Source organism: Lissotriton helveticus, chromosome 10, assembly GCF_964261635.1.
Source record: "Lissotriton helveticus chromosome 10, aLisHel1.1, whole genome shotgun sequence".
NCBI lineage: Eukaryota > Metazoa > Chordata > Amphibia > Caudata > Salamandridae > Lissotriton > Lissotriton helveticus.
Window position 1 is genome coordinate 339,215,559 of NC_136071.1, and position 24,099 is coordinate 339,239,657.

The window sequence follows — 24,099 nt, forward strand, 5'->3', positions numbered from 1 at the left end:
TGGCTGAGGAGTCTGTGAAACTTGCTCTTGTCTAGGCGGACGTGATCTTTCTTTAGTCTTACCAGTAGCTATGTTGTGCTTCAGAACTGTACACTCGTTTATGAAATGACCTGGCTGTTTACAATAATTGCAGTTCCCTTTAACGGGTGCTGCAGGATGACTGGCTTGATTTGGACCTCTCTTTTGACTGTCTTGAGGAACAGATTGTGCAACTAGTACTTTCATTTTCGTATCTTTCATACGTTTTCTTTCGTGTTCTTGTTCTTCTCTGATTCTATTCTGGTAATACTGGAGCATCTGGAGCATCTGGGACGGAGTATTTGCTTGCCAGGTGCTTTCGACTTTCAAAACTCGGTTTTTAACTTGTGGGCTTGAATTCTCGACTAATTTAGTAACAAAAAGGTGAGGATATGACTCACTACTTGTCTTGAGGCCACTGTTAATACTGAAACATTTTTCAAACCTAGAATAAAAATCACTAATATCTTCATCTTGTTTCTGTTTACAGGCTGAGATTGCATCCCAGTCTTCCTTTTTCGTTGTTAATAATCTGGGTAAAACTTGAATTAATAATTCTGGTAATTCTTTACATTTATCTCCGAGACCAGTACCTGGTACACGTATCTTATCTTCTGCTTCTAGGACTGCCCAATCTATCTTTTTCTCTCCCACCTCCCATTCTTTTTCCTTTAGCTTTTCATACACCCCTGCGGGCAACAGGACCTTTAACATCTTAATTATATCCGGGTACGTGTATTCTCCCATACGGAGCATGTCTTTTAATTCTCTATGGAACCCTGCTGGATCTTTGTCATGACAGGGAATTAATTTCTTCATTTCGAGAAGTTCCATCTTTGTGATTGGAGTGTATACAAACACTCGCTGCATTTCGCCACCCGCTCCTCTGACTGGGTGGACTTCTCGTAACGGATTCTGTCTGTCTATGTAGAATGATTTACTTTCTGGGGGTGAGACATGAACAAAATGCGGGTTCAAAAATGTTCTATATTTGTGGCGCTGTTCTAAAATGACACTAATTAAATCGGTACCTAAACCTTTCCATCTGTACTGGAGTAACTCGTTCAGGATATCATGTAACGGGCCTGGATCAGAATGTTGACCCTCATACAGAGTAATGAGGTGCTGAATCATATACATACCCACCAGTCGCTGCTCGGCTGGGGGCATTTTCAGAAACATTTGTGCCACTATTTCGTCTGGAAAAGTGGTAGAATCAGTAATCCATCGGACTGCTGATCGGACTATTTCTTGTTCATGCATAGTACTTAACTCATTGTAACCGATTCGTGATTTCAGAATGTGATCGGTAGCTTGGAACACTTGTTCTAGAGAACCTTGTTCTGGTACTGAATGATGGAAAATGGACTTGTGTTCTAGGCGTAAATGGCGATCTGGAAATCTAGGTTTTCCTACATACGCTATTCTGGCGGTATTCTCATCCTCTTCCTCTTCAGGATCAGAGATACTTTCTTTCTCGCTTACTTGTGCTGCTTTACGCTGTTCGTGTATCTTTATTATCTCTCTACGGATTTTCTTGTACATACTTTCCATGGCACTAATGGTATTGTGCTTTCCTTCGGCTATATTATCACTCCACTTTGTTAGAGTTTTCATTTCTTCCGGGTCTTTAGACGGGTAATCTTGTTCTCTTATTAGACAGTTAATTAAGAACTTTAATATCATGCGCTGAATCTCGGCTTTCCTTTGAGACATGGCATCACTAATACTTTGTGGGTCATCCCCTGTACGGATGAAACGATATATCCTGTCTAGATCTTCTTTCATATTTGGTAGGGTGACTAGATACTCGGTCACTCTCCTTACGCGTACGGAATATAAAACCATATTAAACTCGCCTGGAACTGGGTCATAAACACATTCACCAAGGGTTTGCCTGATCTCTGCAACAGATTTATTACTCTTAGGAGTACGCTGTGATGCTTGAGCATGTAATTCGAGTGCTGATAAACGCTTGTGTGGCGGCGGGGTTTGAGGAAGACCTCCTCCTGCGGCCACTAAACTAGAATCATCAACTGATGCTTTTCGTCCTGGCAGGGTGGGTAATTGTAACGTGGGCTGGACTTGTATGGCGGGCTGACCCGGGGGGGCTGTTAAGGGCACCCCGGTATCTGGGGGAGCAGGAATTACCTGGTTTACAGGGACGGGCGGAGTGCGGACAGGATTTGCATATTCTGGGACTGTGTCGTCCAGATAGGACGAAATAAAAATATCAGCTGCGGTCTGTTTGTGACGTAGCTTGGTCGGAACTAATGGTGGCGGAAAATTACTGGATGCCTCCGGGGTCGCTTTTGGCAAGCCCTCGGCAAGAAGAGGATACATACCCTTAATAAGGGCATGCCTCTGTCTGTCTGACTGTTCGGCTTTGACTTGTTCACCTATCTCGATTAATTCTTTTTCTTGGGCTCGTTCCAAGGATTCTCTACTTAATTCTGATTTTCTGATTTCTTTTTCAGTTCTTTTATGAGCTTCTTTGCGCCATAACTCGATGGCATCTTTCTGTGACTGTCTGGCTTTCTTTTTCCATAATGCCTCCTCTACTCGCATGATGCATTCGGCATCCCATGTACCCGATACGGGCCATCTATACTTTTCTTCTAACTGTTTGGTATACTCTACCCATAAATCTAGATACAATATGGCACTTATGCCATGTTTCTGATACATAAAATGACCTGGACTGTCCCTAGGCGGGACGGGAACTGCTGCTTCCAGCAGACCCTTTCTAGTTTTTAACTGACGTAACTTGGAAAATATGGGCATGACTGAACTGTAATCTAGACACAATACAATACACAATAAACACGATACCTATTTCCCATTCATACCACGACATTAAAATACATGAAAAACATTTAAAATAACAGTTCGAACAGAATACTACCTGGAAATACTGAGAACAGAACACATGAATTTTCTCGAGAACAGAAACTGACTAGAACAGAAACTAGATGCACTGCTGAAACAGTACGAAACTTACCGGTCTCATAACGAGACACGTCAGGACCCGTATCCACCGAAGTGAACACTTCGTTTGTGGGACTGTGTACCACCAACCCACAGACCAGAGTCAATTAAATTGACCCTGTCTAGATACCACCCCAGTAACGGTACTCACCGGGCAGCAAGAACGGAAGGCCTCGGACTGAACTGGACTGCTACGACGATGACGACGAACTTCGGACTTCGGACTTCAGTTACGGGTGGACCTCCGGATACCTCGGACCTTGGACTCTTGGCTTGGGCTCTGGTCGGGACTCGCCGCGTTCCTCCACCGTCTCGTCTGGATGCTGGACCGCCTCCTCCGTCTCCTCCGGGGGCCTGAGGGATACTTGAGCAGAAATATCTGCCACTGCGCAGAAGAGTTCCGTCACGACTGCAGAGGGTCAGGGGGTCGGCGTGGCTTCACCGACGCGTGGGGAAAGGGCAAGTCCCTGTTCGGGCGCCATTATGTGGTATATAAATAAATAATACCGGATCTATTTTTGAATGAATGAATGAATAACAGATAGCTCAATAAAATAAGAGTCAAGATTCGAGGTAGTGGGAGTTTTGCAGGTTTATTACAGCATAAAGGACAGGGACAGGACAACCTGCATAGGAACAGAATGGCAAGGACTAGCATGGCCCGGCAGCTGCCGGGGACCGGATCTGGAATGGCTAGCTCTAACATTTAATAACATTACATGAGCATATATACATAACGCAAACACATAGCATTACATTGCAATGGGCGTAGCAGTGGGTGGAGCAGTAGGTGTGACGTGTAGCAGTCGCGAAAGATAACGGTACAAAGGAGGTGTAACAGGGCGTATACATAGACATGTGATGCAAACGTAATAGAATATGTCATGAAATGGGCGGGAACATTGGAGGGGGCTACCTAAGGAGCCGGGACCTCTAACCTAATGGTGCGCGCAAACTGACAATGACGTGTTACTAGGAGAAGCTGGGGGCTATGAACTCTGTGCTAGGAGCAGAGACTAAAGTCTGGAGGGTCGGAGCGACATGTACCTAAACCCTATCTAGTATCTGATGTTTAGGGAACATGTTGATATAAACTAGAAGTCATGAGGGGAGAAGCTAACTGACTCTAAGGCTAGAGCATGCATTTATTCTACATGTAGTACGTGATGAAGAATATTAAATGACCATTAAATCCAGTATTTCTCTTACATGGAGCCGAATAGGCTAGACAATGACGGAAACTATTGATGCAGTTCAGTAGCTTAGGAATGCAGAGAAGGAGGACTAAACTGATAGCTGGAATCATAACATAGTCTTGGCAGACTCGGAGGCAGAGCCAAGCTGCACCGGGCACTGCGAGGCAGGAAGTAAGTGAAGGGTCGAGGATACAGGTGGGGGCTGTATCGCTCCTCAGCGAGGCTTCAGGAGACAGGGGCTGAATCTGATGTCCGGGCCCTGTTGAGGCCTAGAAACGGGGACTTTATAATGAAATAACGTGCACACTAAGAAACGTGGCAACATAACTTTACATAGGCCTGACACTCATATTACTCATGAGGACTAGGAAATGGCATATCAGAGGTGGACACAACTATAATTGCGTCTTGAATCGGACATGGGGGAATAACATATGCATATTGGTCATGCACACATAACATATGATGGATGACACGTAGAGACACAGAACATGACAAAATTTACTTTTCCACAATGGGTTGGGTGAACATATACTGCAATTATTAGTCCCCGTACCCCCTGGAACTCAAAAGAGGGAGAGACTTGTTTCTCAAAAGTCCCTTATTACAACATGAACACATAGAGCTTGTGAAACCCATTGTATAGGGGCATTTATTTTTAAAAACTGTTCAGGGTATGGAGCTTTCCTTTCACTCCTATCTAATGAAAGGGATAGATTTCTGTTGGTACGATTCAAGGTTAATGTTAGACCTGTCAGGCCTAGGGTGGTCTTCCCTATTTTTTTTCGCCTTGGCCTCATTTTTCCCACCTACTTTTTGTTGGCCTTAGGTCTCTGGGCACCTTCCCATTGTTTCCCAATGTTAAGGTGCAGGTGCTCTCTTCCCCTAAGATGGCTGCCACTGACCCCTGCTACTGCAGCGTGGTCTTTTTAGGCGCACTCTAGTAGCCAGGAGCTGGCTGGAACCCTTAAACAATGTAGCAGTGCCAGCCTTCCAGCCTGCCCATAGCTAGAATGAGGGAAGCTCCTGGAACCTTCTAGAACTGGGGAGGTGACACCAACTGCCACTGCCAACTGTCGCTATATAAGGAAAGGGAGGGAAACTTTCCAGTCAGAGCAGAGTAGAGAGTTGGGGCATCACTGACCTGGGGGACCCACGCAGGAGATTTAGCACTGGGAGTGACAGGGCTTAGGTGCTGCCTTCCAAGTAGAGTGAGGAACCCTGAACTAGCCCACTGATCTGGCCCGGCGGGAGGGGAACCCAGGGACCACCTGAAGTGACCTGCTGTCAAGCCTTCAACTCAACCCCCCCCCCCTCAAGAAACCAAGGAACTACAAACAAAGGGCGTCAGAACCAACACGCGCCAAGAAGAAGCTTTCCCGCGCTAATCAGGAATCTTGGGGGATCAACCAGGTACTGATCTGCCTGCCAAGCGCTCTCCCCTCTCTGCGCCAACCCCCCCTGACTGAAATGCAAGCCTAAACCTGAAGTGACTTGGGCCACCTGAGAAGCGCTCCCCCCCCCCCCCAGCGCTAGAACGCTGACCTGCCTGATAGCTGCAACGGCTATTTTGCCTGCATTATCTATCCAGCGCTCATCAACTGTGCCCCCACTGGGAAGCGCTTGAGGCCAGAGCCCCTGTCTGTCACGAAGCGCTGTGAAGCCAGAGCCCCTTTATGTCAGCAAGCGCTGTGAGGCCAGAGCTCCTTTCTGTCACGAAGCGCTAGGGTTGAGACTGCCCCCTCAGCGCTGGAAAGACTGAGCGCGCTGCGGAACTCACCGTCGCAGCCTGGCTTTCCCCCCTGGCCGGTGCTGCCTTCATCACCCCCTCGGCGGCCCCCGGGACCAGGAGAGGACCGCCGCCACATTCCACAAAGCTGCTCCGGGCCCGAAGCTGTTGCCTCCCCTGTCACATGGTGAGGGGATGCCTGCCGCGTCACCAGCCGCGCCCCCTCCACCACTTCCTGCTGTCGAGCGTGAGGCCTACACGCCCCCGCAGGCTGCTCTGAAACCGGCAGCTGCTTGCGCGCCTCCTCCCTGTCTCCTACGATTGGTCCTGGGCCCAGTGAGACTCGGTAGGCCTGGGACCCGGGGCAGATCCCGCAGAAGCGCTTGACGAGAGCGAGAGATCCCCTCCTGCTTGCTGCACCCGCGGGGCCTCGTGAAGCCCGGCTGCACCTCGCGACTGCCCCCCACAGTGCCAGACCACCGGAGAGCTCCCGAAGGAGCCCGAGCCCTCCTACACCAGTTGACCCGCCGCAAGGGCCCCGGAGGGCCGAAGATAGAAGGTAACCCCCAGGGAGGAGGTCAGAAGGCCGGAGAAGGCCCCGAATTCGCCCCTCCCCCAGGGAACATCGTGGTTGGGCCCTGTTGGCCTTAGATGACTCTCGGTGGGGGAGAAGTTCCTGCGAGACTGCCAGGCCTCTGAACTGGGCCAAGACATTGGTTAACCCCTGCCTGGGGTCCAGACGAATGCCAGCTGGTGTAGGCCCTGATGCTTGGGTAATGGTGGTATAAGGAAGTGCTTTTGCTGAATACAGGGGTATCTGTGCCTTAATGAATGCCCAGTTCTCTCGCCTAATGAGCTGATGCCCAATCTTCACTGTGATGTCCATTAATACAGAATGAAACGTTTTACTCCTACTTAATGGACGGTTTACTCTTGTCCAAGGCAAAGTTTCCTGGATGCTTTTAGTCACTAAATGAGATGGTTGCTTACATGAAGAAATAGTTATTGATGCTTGATGCAATGTTATTTGAATGTCTTTATAAAGATTTCCTTGCAGATGCTGATTAGGAGCAAGGTAGTTGCCAAGCCCACGGTTATCTAATAATTAATATTTTTTCATTTAAGTATTTATTGCCGAGTGATGAGACACATGTGCTTTTGAGGGAAACTAATAGGTTATTGCTACTGTGAATTTTTGATTGCCCTGATTCTAATCTTATATAAAAGCTTATTAATTTAAATCAAACGTAACTGGTGTGGTCTATGTCCTTGCGTGCACTTATTGTCTCAGTGGATGCGTGTGCTGTGTAGTCACTTAACCTGGCTCATGCCAGGTAGGCACCTGGCATGAGCAGGTGCCTACCTGCTCATGCCAGGCTACCCCCGGGGAACTGGTGACCTCAGTTCCTACATTTGGTGGCGAGCAGTGGGATCCAGGACCTGTGACTATACAGCACCCTCCAGTGGGACAGAGTGCGCTGCAATTAGACTGGACACCTATCGTGCCTACAACCTTTCTCAATTAACCACTCCCACTGTTTAGCCTGTAGAGTGTGTAGAGACCTGTGTTAACCCAGTATTGTACCCACGTCCTAATATCTTTCCTTGATTTTATCTGGGTCTCCACCTGGCAAAATGGAGTTCCAGCTAGCCGATCTTGAGGAGTACACAGTCGTGCAGCTTAGGGTATTTTGTCAGGGGATGGGGGTGCCGGTTGGGCGGAGAGCCGCAAAGGAAGAACTCCGTACCGCCTTGAGGGCATGGGTAAGGGCCCACCCAGAGGAGAGAGGGAATGGGGAACAGGAGGGGCAGGTCACGCAAGGGGAGGCGGGCACTCCAGAAGACCCAGGCCTGCTCAACATTGATATGTCCGACAATGTGTTGCCAGGAAGACGTTCCGGCGCAGGGAGTAGTGTATCTGGGGGGAGTGCGTCATCGCAGGAGTATGAGGACAGGAGGGAGGAGAGGCGATTGAAGTGGGAGCTTGCCAAACTAGAGCACGAGAGGGAAAGAGAAAGGGAAGATAAGAAGCTTGCTTTGGAAGAAAAAAAGTTAGCTATGGAAGAAAGGAAGTTGGCGCACGAGCTCCAGCTTAAAGAAATGGAGCTGCGAGCATTGCAATTGGGTGCGCCAGGAAGTCCCAATGTTGGCAGCGTACAAGGGGTTAAACAGCAGCCCAGATTTTGGTTACCCAAGGAGGTGATCGCGAGCTACACACAGGGGGATGACATTGCTAGGTGGTTGGAGGCTTATGAAGTGGCTTTGACCACCCATGGGGTGCCTGAGAAACACTGGGGAGGTGGCCTGTATCGTTATATACCTCCCAACGTCAGGGACACCCTCCTGTACTTGGATAAGGCAGACCAGTTCAGGTATTCCCCCATGAAGGAGGCGCTCATTAAAAAATTCGGCCTCAACCCTGAAAGGTATCGCCAAAAGTTCCGTGGCAGCCATAAGCTGTCCACTCAGAATTGGGTGGATTTCATGATTATGAGGGCCTGTACAATCTTTTTTTGAGAGAGCACCTCTTGGATATATGTTTTCCGGAGCTGCGCCAACATCTGGTGGACCGCAAGCTGACTGATCCCCGTGAGCTTGCGGAGGAGGCGGATACTTGGGTCAGCACCCGGGTGTCACACAAGGCCCCTGGGGGAGATGGCCCGAAAGGCGGACAGGGCGGCCCCCAGAAGAAAGAGGGGGGAGATAAAAAGAAGGAGTTCTCACGAGGCCCACAAACTAGACAGTTTGAGAGAGGAGTAGGTGCCCCACCTCTGTCCAGTTCCCCAAAGCCCACTTACCCTGACAAGAGTCAGCAGCCAAAAGTTGTCCGGTGCTATGAATGCGGGGAGGTTGGACACTACAAGGGAGATGCCCAGTGTCGCAAACGACCCCCAGCCCCCACATGTGGCAAGAGTCCTGGGGTGGCTAGTGTAGCGCTTGGGATGGAGCTGCCCCTAGATAGGGAGGGGGAGTGGACAGGCCTGACCCTGGTTTCACTTGGGGATAGAGAGATGGTCCCAGTGACGCCCTTACCATGGAATACTGCTAAGTACCAGCAGAGGGTGAAGGTCAATGGGGAGGAGGTGGACGCTCTGAGGGACGCAGGTGCCAGCATGACCACTGTAGTGAGGCGGCTGGTGTCCCCTGAGCAAGTAGTACCTGATGTGTTCCATCCGGCCGTGTTGGCTGACGGCAGTCTGAGCTACTATCCCGTGGCTCAGGTTCCCTTTGAGTGGGGAGGAGTTCAAGGCCCGTTGAGAGTTGCGATAAGCCCTGCCTTGCCTGTGGACTGTCTGCTAGGAAACGACCTGGAACATACCACCTGGAAGGAAGTGGAGTTTAAGGCCCACACTGAGATGCTGGGGTTACCAGGGTGGACTTGCGTGGTCACGCGGTCCATGGCTGCCCGGCAAGAAACTCAACTCGGGTTGGAGCCTGAGACAATGGCCCAACCCAATGCTGGTCCTGAAGGGGAGAATGGAGTGGAGAACACACCCCGTGTGATGGATGGGGAGCCTGTGGAGGTACCCCCGGAGTCCGTGGAGGTGGATGTTGTTCCCGTGGGGGACTTGCCGACCCTTGCCGAGTGGCATGTGGAAGGAGGGCCTACCCGGGAGGAATTATGTCCGGCGCAAAAGGAGTGCCCCACGCTTGAAGGCATGCGGCGACAGGCCGAAGACCAAGCGATTCATCAGGAGACCGGCAGTTTTCACGTATACCAGGAGAATGGCCTCCTTTACACTGAGCCTAAGGTTCCGGTGCATGGATCCTCGAGGGCCTTAGTGGTCCCCCATTGCTACCGGGCCTTCTTATTGGAATTGGTGCATGAGATTCCTTTAGCTGGACACCTGGGCCAGGACAAGGCCTTTGTGAGGCTAGTCCCACATTTTTATTGGCCCAGGATGAGAGTTGCCTCTGACACCTTCTACAAGACCTGCAAGACTTGCCTGGCAAGACGGGGACCAAAGTGAAGGCCCCTTTGGAACCACTCCCGGTGGTCGGGACCCCTTTTGAGCGGGTCGGTATCGACATCGTTGGGCCGTTAGACCCTCCGACCTCTGTGGGACACTGGTTCATCTTGGTGTTAGTGGACCACACCACTCGGTACCCAGAGGCTATTCCTCTGAGGACCATCACTGCACCTGTGGAATTACACATCTGTGTACCCATGATGTGGACACAGGGGACAGTCCGCCAGTAAAAACCAAGTCTTACCGGCTGTCGGAGAAAGTGAAGAACAGCATCCAGGGTGATGTGGCCAAAATGCTGGAGCTGGGGGTGATCGAACCCTCCAGCGGCCCGTGGGCTAGTCCGGTCGTGTTTGTGCCGAAAGTGGCCCCACCGGGCACCACACCAGAACTTCGGTTCTGTGTGGACTATCGGGGATTGAACTCTGTCACCAAGACAGATGCTCACCCGATCCCACAGCCGGATAAGCTGATTGACCGGCTGGGAGCAGCCACGTACCTCAGCACCATCGACTTGACATCAGGGTACTGGCAGATTGCCATGGCCGATGGAGCGAAGGAGAAGACAGCGTTCTCCACCCCCGAGGGCCGCTTCCAATTCAGAGTGATGCCCTTCGGGCTCAAGAATGCTCCGGCCACCTTCCAGCGGTTGGTGAACCAGGTGGTGTCTGGCCTGGAGTCCTTCTCAGCCGCGTACCTGGATGACATAGCTGTCTTCAGTAGCACCTGGGAGGACCATCTGCAGCATCTCCAGGAGGTGCTGCAGGCTCTGCAACGCGCTGGCCTCGCCATCAAGGCTAGCAAGTGCCAGATTGGACAGGGATCTGTCGTGTACCTCGGAAACCTGGTGGGCGGGGGTAAGGTGCAACCCCTCCGGCCAAAATTGAGACCATCATGGCCTGGGAGCCCCCCAAAACCCAAACTGAGGTCCGAGCTTTCCTCGGCCTCACGGGATACTACCGCAGGTTCGTCAAGGGATATGGTACCATCGTAGCCCCCTTGACTGAGCTAACGTCCATGAAGCAGCCCCGCAAGGTGACCTGGAAGGCTGCTTGCCAGGAGGCATTCGAAACACTGAAGCGCGCGATGTGCACAGCTCCGGTGCTGGCCACTCCTGACTTCCAGAAAGAATTCATCGTGCAAACGGATGTCTCAGAGCACGCGTAGGCGCTGTGCTTTCGCAACTCAACGACGACGGCCAGGACCAACCTGTGGCCTTCATCTCCAGAAGACTCCTCCCTCGGGAACAGCGATGGAGTACCATCGAGCGAGACGCCTTCGCTGTGGTCTGGGCCTTCAAGAAGTTGAGGTCATACCTTTTTGGCGCTCACTTCCTCATTCAAACCGACCACAGACGCCTTCGCTGGCTCATGCAGATGAGAGGCGAAAACCCCAAGTTGCTAAGGTGGTCCATTTCCCTACAGGGGATGGACTTTCGGGTGGAACATCGGCCCGGAGTTGACCACGCCAATGCTGACGGTCTCTCCCGGTTTTTCCGCCTTAGTGACGAGAACGCCCTAGAGGTTGGGTAGCTCTCCCCTCTTTCGGCAGGGGGGGATGCATGTTAGATCTGTCAGCCCTAGGGTGGTCTTCCCTATTTTTTTTCACCCTGGCCTCATTTTTCCCAGCTACTTTTTGTTGGCCTTAGGTCTCTGGGCACCTTCCCATTGTTTCCCAATGTTAAGGTGCAGGTGCTCTCTTCCCCTAAGATGGCTGCCACTGACCCCTGCTACTGCAGCGTGGTCTTTTTAGGTGCACTCTAGTAGCCCAGAGCTGGCTGGAACCCTTAAACAATGTAGCAATGCCAGCCTGCCCATAGCTAAATGTGGGAAGCTCCTGGAACCTTCTAGAACAGGGGAGGTGACACCAACTGCCACTGCCAACTGCCAACTGTCGCTATATAAGGAAAGGGAGGGAAACTTTCCAGTCAGAGCAGAGTAGAGAGTTGGGGCATCACTGACCCGGGGGACCCATGCAGGAGATTTAGGCGGTAGGGCCTAGTCAGGGGCATATGCCACTGGTAGTGACAGGGCTTAGGTGCTGCCTTCCAAGTAGAGTGAGGAACCCTGAACTAGCCCACTGATCTGGCCCAGCGGGAGGGGAACCCAGGGACCACCTGAAGTGACCTGCCGTCAAGCCTTCAACTCAAATCCCCCCCTCAAGAAACCAAGGAACTACAAACAAAGGGCGTCAGAACCAACAAGCGCCAAGAAGAAGCTTTCCCGCGCTAACCAGGAATCTTGGGGGATCAACCAGGTACTGATCTGCCTGTCAAGCGCTCTCCCCTCTCTGCGCCAACCCCCCCTGACTGAACTGCGAGCCTAAACCTGAAGTGACTTGGGCCACCTTAGAAGCGCTCTTCCCCTCCCCCTCAGCGCTAGAGCGCTGACCTGCCTGATAGCTGCAACGGCTATTTTGCCTGCATTATCTATCCAGCGCTCGTTAACTGTGCCCCCCCTGGGAAGCGCTGTGAGGCCAGAGCCCCTTTCTGTCACGAAGCGCTGTGAGGCCAGAGCCCCTTTCTGTCACGAAGCGCTGTGAGGCCAGAGCCCCTTTCTGTCACGAAACGCTAGAGTTGAGACTGCCCCCTCAGCGCTGGAAAGACTGAGCGCGCTGCGGAACTCACCGTCGCAGCCCGGCACTCCCTGGGCCGGTGCTACCTTCATCACCCCCTCGGCGGCCCCCGGGACCAGGAGAGGGCCGCCGCCACATTCCACAAAGCTGCTCCGGGCCCGAAGCTGTTGCCTCCCCTGTCACATGGTGAGGGGATGCCTGCCGCGTCACCAGCCGCGCCCCCTCCACCACTTCCTGCTGTCGAGCGTGAGGCCTACATGCCCCCGCAGGCTGCTCTGAAACCGGCAGCTGCTTGCGCGCCTCCTCCCTGTCTCCTATGATTGGTCCTGGGCCCAGTGAGACTCGGTAGGCCTGGGACCCGGGGCAGATCCCGCAGCAGTGCTCGACGAGATCGAGAGATCCCCTCCTGCTTGCTGCACCCGCGGGGCCTTGTGTAGCCCGGCTGCACCTCGCGACTGCCCCCCACAGTGCCAGACCACCGGGGAGCTCCCGAAGGAGCCCGAGCCCTCCTACACCAGTTGACCCGCTGCAAGGGCCCCGGAGGGCCGAAGATAGAAGGTAACCCCCAGGGAGGAGGTCAGAAGGCCGGAGAAGGCCCCGAATTCGCCCCTCCCCCAGGGAACATCGTGGTTGGGCCCTGTTGGCCTTAGATGACTCTCGGTGGGGGAGAAGTTCCTGCAAGACTGCCAGGCCTCTGAACTGGGCCGAGACATTGGTTAACCCCTGCCTGGGGTCCAGACGAATGCCAGCTGGTGTAGGCCCTGATGCTAGGGTAATGGTTGTATAAGGAAGTGCTTTTGCTGATTACAGGGGTATCTGTGCCTTAATGAATGCCCAGTTCTCTCGCCTAATGAACTGATGCCCAATCTTCACTGTGATGTCCATTAATACCGAATGAAATGTTTTACTCCTAATTAATGGACGGTTTACTCTTGTCCAAGGCAAAGTTTCCTGGATGCTTTTAGTCACTAAATGAGATGGTTGCTTACATGAAGAAATGGTTATTGATGCTTGATGCAATGTTATTTGAATGTCTTTATAAAGATTTCCTTGCAGGTGCTGATTAGGAGCAAGGTTGTTGCCAAGCCCACGGTTATCTAATATTTAATATTTATTCATTTAAGTATTTATTGCCGAGTGATGAGACACATGTGCTTTTAAGGGAAACTAATAAGGTATTGCTACTGTGAATTTTTGATTGCCCTGTTTCTAATCTTATATAAAAGCTTATTAATTTGAATCAAACGTAACTGGTGTGGTCTATGTCCTTGTGTGCACTTATTGTCTCAGTGGATGCGTGTGCTGTGTAGTCACTTAACACCTGAGCTTTCGGGTGCCAACCTGCTCGTGCCAGGCTACCCCCGGGGAACTGGTGACCCTAGTTCCTACAGTTAACGTGCTACATCATCATTTGACCACATCTAGTGGTCAGTCTCTTTCAGGCACTTAGGGCCCTGTGGATGCAACAATATGTCGCCACAGGCTACCCTACATTTTGTTTTGCAAATATTTGAGCCTGCCTAGGATGCAGTTCCTATTCCCGTTACTGCAAGTTCTGAACTTCTCACAAGGATACCTGGCACTTATGTATCTGCAGCGTCTGATGATCAAGCATTATCTTTTTGCTGTTTCATGCTTTCTACATGCTGCTTTGAGATCAAGACAATCTAGACCTGATTAACCTTGATGTGATGCATGAGATTATATAATGTATTGTTACTGTTGACACATTCGTATTTCTTTAAAAAATGTTAAGCTCACTAGTTTTTACTATTTTATAAACATGTCATTTTATGTTCTTGTACGGTTGTGATATAGCCGAATAAATATTTGTATGCTGACAATATGTATATATAGATGTATGCCATGTTACCTACTGGCGGACGCCAGTAGGTAGTTATAGTTTGGACAATTGGACCATGTTTCCATAGGAAAAGGGTTTTGAAACTTGTTTATATCTTTGGCGTAGTTTGACGAATCTTCACTCTAAGTGGGTGTGTGAGTGGCTTTATTGATGAGTAAGTGGTTGTGTGAGTACTTGTATGGGTCTGTGAGTGATTGTGTGGGTGTGTGAGTGGGTGCATGAGAGGTTATATAGGAGTGTGACAGGGTGTGTGAGTAGTTCTGTGGATAATGTCATTAGTGATGTCCTCAGTGAAGTCACTGACCATGTCATGAGTGATGTAATATGTGAGGTAATAAACAGTGCATTGCGGGCCCGTAAGTTATAGTTAGATCAGATTTTGTGTAAGTGGAATCTGAGCCTAACTATAACGTTCCTGTACCCTTTGTTTTTATAGTGAATAATAGATCTATCTATAGACTATCCACTCTCCATATTCACTTGAGCAACAAAAAATGCCCAGAGACACTGCACGGCTTGAAATCTGAAGAGACAACCATTGCAAGAAGGACTGAGAGTATAGGGATCCTTTGTTTGTTTATTTACATATATTTTTAAATCACCTACTAGCAGTTGCCATTAGGTAGGAGGACCCAAAACAACTTTTCCTCATGTCATTTCCCATAGGAATTTTGAACGTAACTATAGCCCGAACTCTGAATGGAATTACACCAAATTTGACAGAAAGCATGCTCTCATAATTTGGTTTAAATCTGTTCAGTAGTTTTTAAGTAAAACAAATATATATGTATATATAGAGACGCAGTGGTTCTGCAGATCCGACAGTTCTCATAGTGAGATCTGATTGGCTGCCAACACTTCTACTAGAAAGTAGTGGTAGACATCTTGGGACTCAGGACTTGGCCTGACTCACAAAAAAAACAGGAAAAAAATGCAATTGGGCGGGGTAGGAATACTCTGACCCCCTAGGACTGGTTGCGGGGGGCCCCAGGTAACCGTGTCTGGGCAAAAATGTTTAGATTTAAAATTTTCTCTGATTTTCCAGAGGATCTGTGGCCAAATCAAAAAAAAATAAACAAGTACAGTCTCCTGTGCTTGTTTTCTTTAATTCCCTGGGCGGGTAAGGTCCCATGTTTTTTTTTTTACAGAGTTTTATATAGCGCGAACTTGACCCGAATCGGGTATCAAAGCGCTTTACATAGCACCAGTTGTATTACTTGAGGGCACATCAATTTTTGTATATGCATATAGGTCAGGGGAGTACGTGGCCCACTTCCCAAGGATGAGCCAACCCTGATGTCCCCATTTCCCGGGGCCCAGCTTTATAAAATATTGAGAGGGCAGCACATAGGCCCCTTACCGTTTTCAGCCTCGGACTCCATCTTCTGGGGTACAGATAAAGGTAAGAAGGGTGAGGGGGCACGCAGACCCCCTCCCCGGGCTGATTCAAGGCCTAGGGACCCCATTCCCAATGGCCCGGCACTGTTACTAATGGGGAGTAACTATACCTTGTGCCCTAAGGCAACTATAACTCGCAAGGTCACCATGCACCTCACATTTTACTTCACTTGTGACATCTTCTCTGATATTATTGATAATATCAGTGCAACATTTGCTGTCAAATTGTTGATGAGATAACAGTTCATGGCGGGGTTGAGTTATAATTACCTTAGGCACAAGTTATAGTTACTTGAGATAACTCTAGCTATAACTGCTGAATTTCTATGGTTTCTATGGTTTTGAGTGAGGAAAATCTGAACCTAACTGTAACCTCCCTATAACCTTTAGTTTTTTAATGAATATATATACCCAATCTACCTTTACCTAAAGCTCTCCCATTTAGTAATAACTATTACCTGTTTTCCAGCCACTCACTCCCATCCCTCCCACGGGTAGTACAAAATTATAGTTGTATGTGTAGGGCAAAGATCTTGTAGTAAAGATAAGAGAGGTGGAGGCAGAGGTCTTCAGACAAAGGTTTTGAGATAAGCATTTTGCAGTATGTTTGTGAATAAGTTCCTGATTGACTCTGTTAATCACATGTATGAAATTTACTTTTTCTTCCAGTTAACACTCCAGCAGGAACTAACCATTGTACATTGTATGTATACTACCATCACTCAAAGGGAGGTGACAATGAGCAACATGTTGGTGACTGCTGACACTCTGGATAGCATCTTGACGGACTCGGTAAGCAACAGGTTCTCACCGACAGATGGTGATCGTTCATTCAGTCTTGGAAAACCTCAGAACCTTCAGGGCAAAGCAGAATTACTTCTGATCATTCAGCCAGAACTTTTGTATTCCAGATAGTTCCATCATGGTCTGCAGCCGCTATGGAAACTAGCAGTGATGCGATTGAATGGTTAACAGGGCAGATGGCTCTCTCAAAGTATCTGAAAAATGTTGCACAGGATGATTAACTTGTCGCCACAATGGATGTGAGTAGAGAGCCTGGCAGAAGTAGTGCATGGGAGACGCAATGGGGCACAAAAAAAACAAGATATTACTGACATGAAAAAGTCTAATCAGTTACCCAAAGGAAATAGAAGGGATTTTGTTGGATTGGGGATATCATGGGAGTTACAAGAAATATAGCAGCTCTTATAACGAGAACACTGTCTTAGTTTTACAGTGGGTGGGAAAGAAATCAACAGAACTATATATCAGAATATTACATATAGAATATCATTTGACAGAGGCAAGATGGCGCCCGCCAGCTCAGTCATGTGAGATGGTAGCCCTGTCCTCCTACACCCGTGAAGATGATGTGCTGTGGATAGTGAGAGGACAAGAGGGTGAAAGTGGGTCTGAGCACTTACCGAGGTGTGCGAAGCTCAGTCCTGGTACTATTGGCATGTTCAGGTTATCTCAGCAAAATCCGACTTGGATACATTGTAGCCGCAAGGGGCCGGGCGTAGACGCCGAGCCGAGCAGCAGCAACTGTTGCAGGCAAAACTACTGGAGAGTCGAGAACAGGATATTGCAGAACACCGATAATGCCACCTAAAGGAGCTAGAGGGAAAGCCCAGGCCCTGGCTGATGGTGCTACCGCTGCTGCTACAGTGGCAGCTGTTGGAACTGTCTCCGGAACGGTAGGAAAAACCACGGAGCCGCTGAGCCGTAAGAAGGCCTCTAATCTCAATGGTAAAACAAATAAAGGCCAGAGCTGTGCCCATGGTAAGTCTACGGGCATGGTCAGTCTCGCAAAATACACTATCCCGCAAATGTTCTCACAAGGTAAAGGTGGGATGAGTGGGAAAACAGGGATCCAGGGTGTTCCGAATCCCCAAACAGACAAGCTCCTAGGAACATTGGGTGTTGAAGCTGTTGTTGGTTCCCCCGGTCATCATGAAGGAGAGTTCAGGTGCTCAGCAGATTTCTCTGTATGACGCTGTTGCCGTGGACAATTTAATATCTGGCAGCAATATGGATCTGGCTAACGGCGCTGGTAAAAAGGATGGGCGCAATCCTGCAGGAGTGAACAACAGTGGGGTGAACCCCTGGAACTGGGTTGCCAAGATACTGAACCAGTTGTACCACAGAAGCTTTGTAATGATAATAACACTGTGGTTAGAAGCAAAAATGGCTCGGTTGGCTTGGCTGGGGCTCTTAATGGGACAGAGTCACACAGTCTAGATTCACTAACGAAGGAGGCGGAGTTGGTGGATCTTGTGGATAAGTTCTTGTCATTATCAGAACATTCGGATATATCCAGTGAGGAGATGATGAGAAATGGGAAAACGCATATGGCTCAACATTGGGATGAACTGAGTGAGCATAGTACTACACCCCCTGAGGATACGGAAAGGGATTCATCGTAGGGGAGCCCCTAGACAATGTGGAAGAAAAGGGCTTTGACAGAGGAGTCTTGCTACTTTGCCAATTCCTCTTTACCGGTGCAAAAGTCAATGGTTAGAACCCCGGATAAATCTGACCCCTCTGTGCTGCGTAGAACACTAGAGCCATCAGAAGAGGTATCCTTGAGTCTTATATATCGAACAGTGATTACTACAGGGAGGAAACGCGATTAGAAAGCCAAAGGACACAGAATGTCTGTCGTAAATTACAAAATTCAGTACGGCGTATCACCAAGACTTGCTCAGAGTTTACTGCAAGAATTACCGAGGCAGAAGCCTGTATTTCGTATTTGGAGGATAAACTAGCTTCACAAAAGACGATGCTATGGAAACTTATTGATTTGGAGAACAGAGCTCGGCGGAACAATCTGCGAGTCTTTCAAATTCCTGAGGGGGTTGAAGGACAGGACCCTCGTAAATTTATTATTGAATTGTTTACTGAGGCGTTCCCAGAATGAACTCAATGGGACTGGCAGACAGAGGATTCAGAGGGCTCACCGTTTTCCCTTTTCTGTCCGGGCCCGGCCAGGTCAGTCAGCAGAAGTGGCTAAACCAAGGGCCATACTGATTTAATTTAACAACTTTTTGGCACAAGAAGCAGTTTCCGATCTTGCCCGTCTCAATAGGAAAAGAGTTGGCAAGGGGGTTGAATTTTTTGTTAGGCCAGATTACAGCCATCAGACGGTAGAGAAACGCTGGCAATTACCTCAGCTTATTCTACCATTTCAAACTAAGGGGGCCCAAGCTTTCTTACTACAACCGGCCAAACTTAAAATCATCCATAAAGGGAATACTAGGTTTTTCACCTCTGAAATTTTGACGAAAGAGTTTCTGCAAACCCTCAAAGAAGGATAAGGAGGGATTAGGCTTATAGAATCATTATCAAATTGCAGCTTCCTTTTGTGCTCTTATTCTTAATTATTTGCATAACTCTTGTTTATGAAGTTGTATACCCCCCAGCTGTTGCAACAGGTTATGTCATGGGGGAAGAGAATGAGTATGCATACTGTCTGCGGCCTATTGATCTGTAGGTTAATGGTTTTTTTGTTAGGTTCAATTGTTGGGGGACTTCACGGGTGTGGGAGGGACTTTTGGGTGTAGGGAGCATGTCACCACTAGGACTAACAGTCCTAAAGCCTCGAGGTAGTGGGGCTCTGGAGTGTGCTGTTGGGGTGGTGTTGGGGGTGAGGATGGTGGAGAGGGTAAGGAGGAGGGTGGGGGTAAACGTAAAAGAAAAAGGAAGATTCATAGCAGCAAAGAAAAGTACAGAGGGTTAAAAGGTTTGCTTATAGGCCTGTAGGTATGGCAACCTTGAATTTATGGCAAATTTAGGCCTTTGAATATGCACACTGAATGTGTGCGGGTTAAATAATTATAATAAAAGGCAGAGGGTCTCCAGAGAGCTTCGGGTGATTCAGCCCGATGTGGTGTATCCACATCGGGCTGATTTTGGGCCATTGTGGAATGTAGGACAGGGGGGGTTATATTTACCCTCTGTACAATATAAGGCTCTAACCTTGATGAAGCCCCAATATTGGAATATTTGAATGGGGAGCTTGCTACATGGCCCATTCTGTTATTCGTGTGTGGGGATCTTAATATAAATTTGACCTCTGAAGCTTTTCAAAATTGGAGGCGAAACTATAAAGGTAGGAAACCCCGGGTCATCAAGGCTCTATTTCAATTACTAAATCTGTGTATACCCAAGGGTGACCTTGGACCATGCACTTGTAGTAGTTGAAATCCTGGCACTTGCTCGGTGTGACCCTGAGAACGTTTACATTTGACAGGAAGCATTTGATGGATGAAACATTTATTGAACACATGAAGGTGTGGATAAAGGAATTTTTGCTAATTAATAGACACTCCGCGTCCTGAGGGACTGCATGGGATACATCCAAAGCTGGATTTAGAGGGGAAACACAGAGCCTTGGGTATTTAACATGTAAATTAGTGAAACAGGCATTGCAGGTTTTTTATGATGAGCTTAAGATTGTCGAAGAGGAATTAGTTAACGGGTTAGCTGCAGGATATAGCACCACACCACTTCAGAATAATCTAGCGAGATGTAAGGCCAAAATTAATCTAGAATCGAGCAAGGAGAGCGCCATAAAATATCAAACATATAGAAAAGAGTGTCATGAGTATGGCGAGGCCACGGGCCGATGTTTAGCCTAGAAATTGCAAATATAAGAGGACGAATAAAGAACGGATGGGGTTATTGTGTCTGATCCCTAGGAAATTCTTATAGTGTTTCATGATTTTTATACAGAATTATATACAGAGAACGATACTGGGGGCCTTTCTCCGACAGATATGGGACTTCCAGCCACTTTATGGGGCCAATTGGCTCAAACGGATGTTGAACCTATTAGGATGGGGGAATTAGAGCAGGCCATAAATTCTCTTGCAGTAGGGAAAGCTGCAGGACCAGACAGACCCTCCTTGGAAGTATTTAAGATCTTTTTCAGGAGATAAAAAATGATATGCTTAAAGTTTATCAAACTTCACAAAAAGGGGAGATTCCACGAACCTGGTCCGAGGCCAATATTTGTGTGTTGAAGAAAAAGTGGAAACCATCTGAATTACCGGGGTCTTATCATCCAATCTCTCTTCTTAATGCCGACGGTAAAATCTATGCAAAAATCTTGGCCACACGGTTGGCAAAAATTATACCATCAATAGTATTGTTAAAATAACACAGCTTTATACCTGGGAGAGGGACCATAGACCATGTGTGTAGAGTAATTACTCTCCAAGATATCGTACAGGTAGAATCTCGAGAACTTGGCCTGATTTTACTCAATGCCGAAAAGGCGCTCGACCGGGTTTTGTGACATTTCCTCTCATGGGGACTGCAACACATGGGTTTCGGGCAGGGCTATATACGTGCTTTAAACGCCCTTTATCATCTCCCCTCAGTGAAAATTTGCTCAATGGGATATCACTCAGAGACCATCGCGATTTCTAGAGGCACACGACAAGGCTGTCCTTGTTCACCACTTTTATCTGCGCTGTATATTAACCCTTTTATTCTTATGCTAGAACAAAGTAGAAAGATTTTGCCTTGTAAAGTACAACAAGAACAGTATTCTGTAATGGTTTATGCCAATGATATAGCGATTGTTACTTGTAATCCCTGTCTCGCTATACCTGAAATAGAATCCCTGGCGCAGACTTTTGGGGCACTTTCTGGGTATAAACTTAATACTGCTAAAACCCAAATTTTATGTACAAGTCAAGCAATGGATGGGGATGCAAGGTGTGTTAAGGAAGCTATCTATCTGGGTATTAAGATCCGTACCTCTGTTAAAGAGATCGTTGAGGTTAATTGGGGCGATATTATTTGGGGAGTAAAATGCTCACTTGAAAGGTAGGAGAATCTCCATCTGTCATTAGTGGCAGAGCTAACGTTCTGAAAATGAATGTCTTACCGCGAGTTATGTATTTTTTTAGGGCTGTGCCCCTGGAGGTATCCTATAAGCAAATTCAATATTTACATATTTACAATCTCTCTGTAGTAAGTTTATGTGGGCCCTTTGGAAACCTCGTAGGGCTGCTCGATATATGACTCCTTCTTGAGAAAGAGGAGGATGGTCTATCCCTGACTTTGCTTTGTATTACTATTCCTGTATTTTGGTTAATGCACGTATTTTACGTACTGGAGAAGAGATTAGTAATCTGGCCAAAGCCCCCTCAATTTATCAGATGATTCTAGGGTCAAAGGTCAAGCATTGCCTATTCAAAAGAGTGGACAGCAGTTATTTTAAAAGAACGCACTTCAAGGTATTAAATGCTGTGTTTAAAGTCTGGAAGACTGTAGGGAAAAGCTTCGAGATTCCAGTACTTTCCATGTATACCCCCACTAATGCCAAAGGAGTGCTGCCCCGGATCTTCTGCGACCAGGTGGCCTTAGGCTTGAGAAGGAAGGGGATTACCTGACTTGGCGACTTATATCATGATGATGGGAGATTACACTTATTTGCGGAGTTGGCGGATAAATTCCATCTACCCATAACTCAATTTTTTAAATACTTACAAGTAAGGGACTTTCTGGGAAAACACCCTATTTGCATTATGAAGTTTAAAATTGTAGAATCTATTAGACAGCTGGGAAACATCAAGCTAATTTATAAAACACTGTTAGAGGGCAGAACGGATGATCTAGAAAATATAATATGTGATGGAGAACATGGTTGGGGAACCCTGAAATCTCATTGGAAAAATCTATTGATTTGACAGGGAGGATCTCTCCTGCAGCCAGCCTTAAAAGTCATCATTATAAAATGTTATTCAATTTGTATGTTATGTTATGTTATGCACTTTTATTAGGTGCACAGCTGCTCCAGCGAAGGAGCGTCCTGGCGCCGCGACAAGGTAGCAGCATAACACAACGAGATAAAAACACAGTAGGGTGAAGCTAAGGGAACAGGAAAGTTTTCACCGCGCGACGGAATGAGAGCAAGTCCCTATGGGCGCGGATCGCCGGGGGAAGGGAGTTCCACAGCATAGCTGCGCGGACTTGAAAGGAACGTCCACCAGCTCTGCTGCGCTTAAAGCGGGGGACAACAGCTAGCTCTAAGTCAGTGGATCTTAGTGCTCGCGCCGGAGTATAGTGGGCCAGAAGTTTGGACAAAATCACCGCTGGAGATCCCTTGAGTATTTTGTAGGCGACACAGAGGACCTTAAACTGGATCCGCTGAGCCACCGGGAGCCAATGCAGCGTTCGCAATGTACTGGAGGTAGGACAAGATCTAGTTAGTCCTACCACCGCTCTCGCAGCGGCATTCTGAATCCGCTGTAAGCGACCGATTTCCGCTTGGTTTAAGCCAGCGAATAAGGAGCTCGCGTAATCCAGCCTGGAGATGACAGTGGCTTGGATCACGAGTTGCCGGGTGGTGGCATCAAAAAACTTGAGCACTGGACGTAGCCCCCGTAGAATGCCAAAACAACAGGCCGCCGTGCATTTGGTATGGACTACAAACGTAAGGGAGGGGTCCAACTATACTCCGAGGTTTTTAAGCTCGGAGACTGGGAGAGGTGTAGGACCCAAATCCCCAGGCCACCATCTCCCTCCCCAAAGTTCCGGTTGTTTCCCAAAAATCATGACCTCGGTCTTGCTAGCGTTCAGCTGGAGACAGTTGGACGTCATCCAGCCAGCGACCGCCCGCAGTCCTTGTTGGAATCTGGGAGCATCCACATCGGCATCCCCGCTGATCGTGACCGCTAGCTGGGTGTCATCGGCGTATGACACCATAGTCATACCCCATTGTCGGACAACCTCAGCTAGCGGCCTTACGTATAGATTAAACAACGTAGGACTCAGCGAGGAGCCTTGGGGGACCCCCAGATCCAGCAGATGGGGTTTGGACTGGTATGGAGGGACGGTCACGCTAAAGGTCCGATTCGCTAGGAAGGACCGGAACCATTGGAGAGCGGTACCAGTGACACCAGCCTCCTCTAATCGACGCAGAAGGATAGGATGAGATACGGTGTCAAAGGCGGCGCTCAGGTCTAATAGAACCAGCGCCGCCGTTTGACCCGCATCAAGCACGGAGCGCAAATGCTCCACCATATACAGCAGAGCCGTCTCCGTGCTGTGACCTGCTCGAAACCCATTCTGCGTCGTATCGAGGATATCGGCTTGGTAAAGATGTTCCGAGAGGACCGCGTTGACATGCGCCTCAGTCACCTTGGCGGGCCACGGCAGAAGTGAACTTGGCCGATAATTTTCGGGCTTACTCCCGTCCAGGCTTGGTTTCTTGAGGATAGGCCGGACCATGGCATGTTTCCACTTAAGTGGAACTGCGCCAGATGTAAGCGACTTGTTGATCAAAGAGCATAGCGGTGAGATGTCATGCACCGCAAGATCTTTGAACACAGCCGGACAGAGTGGATCTGC

General features: G+C 48.7%; 1 protein-coding gene across 1 annotated transcript in view; it reads left to right on the forward strand.

Moving 5' to 3' along the window:
* Positions 1 to 16,810, forward strand: part of LOC144785192 (uncharacterized) — a 75,903-nt gene extending 59,093 nt beyond the window's left edge. Inside the window, exon 4 of the mRNA XM_078664240.1 lies at positions 16,405 to 16,810. Within this exon, the coding sequence (XP_078520366.1) occupies positions 16,405 to 16,650 (246 nt within the window). The 3' untranslated portion in view covers positions 16,651 to 16,810. The remainder of the gene's footprint in view (positions 1 to 16,404) is intronic.
* Positions 16,811 to 24,099: the final 7,289 nt, after the last annotated feature.